The 4493-nt window shown below is 50.3% G+C and overlaps 1 protein-coding gene across 1 annotated transcript; it reads right to left on the bottom strand.

Annotated features, from left to right (window-relative positions):
* Positions 1–1627: 1627 nt before the first annotated feature.
* Positions 1628–1942, bottom strand: LOC136480144 (uncharacterized). Its single transcript, XM_066477780.1, has one exon. It carries the CDS (start codon positions 1940–1942, stop codon positions 1628–1630), a length of 315 nt encoding a protein of 104 aa, XP_066333877.1.
* Positions 1943–4493: the final 2551 nt, after the last annotated feature.

The raw sequence follows: 4493 nt of genomic DNA, 5'->3' as shown, positions 1-4493 counted from the left end.
TTACTCGGTGTCTATTTCTGTAACCCTTGCTTCTGGGTCTTAATGTGAGAGAGGGTCAGGCATAGACAATGTCTACCGGGTAGATATACTCTTATACGCGTACCGACTCTTTTCGTAGTTAAGGCTAGAAAAGCTCGGGGTGCGGAAAAAACTCTGATCATGCTAGTGAGCAAAAAATGCCGTAGCCGCTGGTGCGTAGGTTCCATCCAGTCTGACCAGCTTTACTCAGCGTCTGTTTCTGCAACTCTTGCTTCTAGGTCTTAACATGAGAAAGGGCCTAGCGTAGAGAATGACTACCGGATAGATACGCTCATATCAGCCCCCAAGTGAGGCCCAACCCCCTGCCACTATTCGGGTCTGGTGTCACTAAAGATCAGGGAGTTGGTAGTGAAATTGACAAGAGAAAGTATGCATATATTAAGGGCAAAAATGACATAGTTGTTCGATGTTCCAGACATTGATGAAGACTTCACCATCGATGGTCTTGAGCTTGTAGATGCCTGTTCGGAGCACCTCCACGATGACGTACGGTCCTTCACATGGCAGAGAGAGATTGTGGCAGTTCTTATTGCTCTAGACAAGTCAGAGCACCAGGTCCTCGATGTTAAACGCCCAACCCTACACTCGATGGTTGTGGTACTGACGTAATGCTTACTGGTACTTAGCTGAGCAGAGGAGGGAAATGTCACACGCTTCATCAAGAAGGTCCATGGTATCCTCGAGGGATGCCTCGGCTCCCTATTCATCGTACGCCCTGACCCTTGGTGCTCCATATTTGAGGTTGGTTAGGAGGATAGCCTTGGAACCATAGACCATGAAGAATGGTTTGTAGCCGGTGGCCCGGTCGAGATAGTCCTCAGGCTCCAGAGCACCACGGGAAGCTCCATGACCCATTGTTTGCCAAACTTGTTCAACTGGTGGAAGATCCTAGGCTTGAGGCCTTGTAGGACCATGTCGTTTGCGTGCTCGACCTGCCCGTTCATGTAGGGGTGCGCCATGGTGGCCCAATCAATGCGGATGTGGTATTCATCACAGAATCAAAGGAACTTCTTTCTAGTGAACTACGTGCCGTTGTCCATGATGATGGAGTTCGAGACCCCAAAGCGATGGACGATGTTGAGGAAGAACAGCATGGCTTGCTTGGACTTAATTGTCGAGATTGGTTGAGCCTCTATCCAATTTGTAAACTTGTCTACGGTGACGAGCAAGTGCATATAGCCCCCGGGCACCCTCTTGAGAGGTCCGACCAGATCGAGCCCCCAGACCACAAACGACCACATTATGGGGATCATTTGGAGTGCTTGGGCTGGTAGGTGGGTCTGCCGAGTGTAGTATTGACACCCTTCGTAGGTGTGCACGATATGTTTAGCATTGGCTACCACGGTTGGCCAGTAGAAGTCTTGCCGGAATGCATTTCCGACTAGTGTTCTAGGTCCGGCATGGTGACCGTAGACCCCACCATCGATGTCGCTCAGCAACCGATTCCCTTGTTCAATGGGGATGCAATGCTGCAGGATCCCAGTGTGGCTTCTCCTATAGAGCTCGCCCTTAATAAGGAGAGCCACCGAGCCTCCATTTTGTCCATCAGCAGTGCCTCACAGAGGAGGTAGTCGAGGTAAGGCATCCTCTAGTCAGCCAGAGGGTCGGGCTTTGTCGCTGGATCTTCGTCAAGCTCCATGACTTTGGGGACAGATGGAGCCAATGGCTGGTTAGCCCCTAAGCCTATGGTGGGTGGCCCATCACCAGCTTGTTCTGGCTCCTCATAGCAGTCCGAGGGCTTGTACTGATCGCTGGTGAAGGCGCCCGTCGGCACCGGCTCTTGGTCAGACGCTGTTTTCACCAGTGCGTCAGCTGCCTTGTTGAAACACCTTGGGATATGATTGAGATCAAGACCGTCAAACTTGCCCTCTAGCTGGCAGACATCTTGGCAATATGCAGCCATCTTGGCATTATGGCAGCTTGATTCCTTCATGACTTGGTCGATGACCAGCTAAGAGTAACCCTAGATGTTGAGCCGTTGGATACCCAGCTCAACGGCGATGCGTAGGCCGTTGATGAGTGCCTCATACTCGGTCACATTGTTGGAGGAGGGGAAATGGATGCTAACCATGTACCTCATGCGTACCCCGAGGGGTGAAATAAAGGCTAGGCCCATGTCAACGCCTTTCTTCATCAGCGATCCATCAAAGTACATCATCCAGTAGTCTTGGTCGACGGCTGCTGGTGGCATTGGGACCTCGGTCCACTCTGCAATGAAATGCCTTGACCCATCATCTCAAGTGCCCACTTCGTGATTCTTCCTATGGCATCCTAGTTTTGGATGACCTCACTGAGAGGGAAGGAGGTCACGACCATCACTAGATGCGACTCGAAGTAGTGACGTAACTTCCTCTTAGCGATGAGGATGGCGTACAGGAGTTTTTGGATTTGGGGGTAGCGAGTCTTAGAATCAGACAAGACCTCACTAATGAAGTACACGAGATGCTGCACTTTGAGGGCGTGTCCCTCTTCTTCTCGCTCCACCACCTGGATGGCACTGACAACTTGCATGGTGGCCGCAATGTATAGCAGAAGCGATTCCCCGTCAGTCAGAGGGACTAGGATCGGGGCCTTCGTCAGAAGCTGCTTGACCATGTCAAGTGCCTCCTGGGCCTCGAGAGTCCATTCAAAAGGGTGGCCTTCTTCAGGAGTTGATAGAGGGGGAGACCTCATTCGCCAAGGCATGAGATAAAGTGGTTGAGCGTGGTGAGGCACCCTATAAATTGTTCTACCCCTTTATGTTCTGAATCGGGCCCATCCTTGTGATGGTCTAGATCTTCTCTGGGTTAGCTTTGATGCCATGCTCAGAGATGATAAAACCCAGCATCATACCCCTTCGGACCCCAAAAATGCACTTCTTGGGGTTGAGCTTAATGTTGTTTGCTCGAAGTTTCGTGAAGGTCCACTGTAGGTCGGCTATGACCCGGTCAGCCCATTTGGACCTAACCACGATGTCATCCATGTAGGCCTCAATGGTTCGCTCGATGAGGTCCCCGAAACATTTGAGCATACAATGCTGGTACATAGCCCCCGTGTTTTTAGACCGAACGGCATTGTGACGTAGCAGAACGATCAAAATGGGGTGATGAAAGATGTCACGAGCTGGTCGGACTCTTTCATCATGATTTGATGGTATCCGGAGTATGCATCAAGGAAGCAAAGGGTTTTGCACCCTAAGGTTAAGTCGACTACTTGGTCTATGTGTGGCAAAGAAAATGGATCCTTTGGACACGCTTTGTTGAGACCCATGTAGTCGACACACATTCTCCATTTCCCACTCTTTTTTGTACCAGAATGGGATTGGCTAACCACTCGGGGTGGTATACTTCCTTGATGAACCCGGTCGCCAAAAGCTTCACAATCTCCTCACCGATGGCCCTACGCTTCTCCTTGATAAAGCGACGCAGGTGCTGCTTCACCGGCCTAGAGCCTAGCTTGATCTTCAAGGAATGCTCAGCGACTTCTCTCGGAATGCCTAGCATGTCCGAGGTTTCCATGCAAAGATGTCTCTATTGGCACAGAGGAAGTCGATGAGCGTGCTTTCCTATTCAGAGGAAAGCGTGGTGATAATGCGCACCACTTTGCCCTTGGAGCCACTGGGGTCTATGAGGACCTCCTTGGAGCCCTCTATAGGCTCAAAAGACCTGACTGACCATTTGGGGTTGGGTGCTTCTTTAGTGACCTCCTTCTCGATGGCCGCAATCTTTTTGGAGGTGACAATTGCCATGACATCTTCGCAGCACTAGACCTCACACTCATTAGCACGCTGGAAGGAGGTGCAGATGGTGATGACCCCGCACGGTTCCGGCATCTTTAGCTTTAGATAGGTGTAGTTGGGGACAACCATGAACTTCACGTAGCATGGACGTCCTAGGATGGCGTGGTAGGTTCCATGGAACCCGACTAATGGGAACGGGGATCCCGATCTTTCATCAAGTGATGCTAACTATCGTTGTGGCGGAGAATGACACACCGATCTGGCTTCAAATCGAAAGATCGAACCCTGCAATCTTAGCACCAAAGCTCCTCTGGTTATCAACCAAGTCACGAACCAGGTTGACCTCACCAAGAAGGCTAATCCTTGCCTGCGCAACAAAGAACACAAGCAAGAACGAGAAAGAACACAATCAAATTGCAGATGAATGATTATCTCATGAAGTTGGGGTCTCATAAACCGATGAACGGCGAAACTGTTCTTGACAGAATAATCTAAGCAAAACCCAAAACCTAATGATGGCGGCGGCGTATGATTATAAAGGTCTTAGGGTCATCGCCTACCCTAGACGCGCCCCCTAATGGGCCCAAACACGATACAGGTACAATGGACCAAAAGAAGGTGTCGAAGCACCCTGGTAGATTCTGGATGCTGAATTGTTTCAATGATTCCCGTTGATTCCGAAGAGGATTTGATGTGACACCACTTGGATTGGCTTCCTTATCAAATTAGCTTTCCA

Source organism: Miscanthus floridulus, chromosome 9, assembly GCF_019320115.1.
Source record: "Miscanthus floridulus cultivar M001 chromosome 9, ASM1932011v1, whole genome shotgun sequence".
Classification (NCBI taxonomy): Eukaryota; Viridiplantae; Streptophyta; class Magnoliopsida; order Poales; family Poaceae; genus Miscanthus; species Miscanthus floridulus.
This window is presented reverse-complemented; position numbering and strand designations above follow the sequence as displayed.

Coding starts and splice junctions, on each gene's coding strand:
- LOC136480144 (XM_066477780.1), bottom strand. CDS start 1,942: ATGGCTGCATATTGCCAAGATGTCTGCCAGCTAGAGGGCAAGTTTGAC.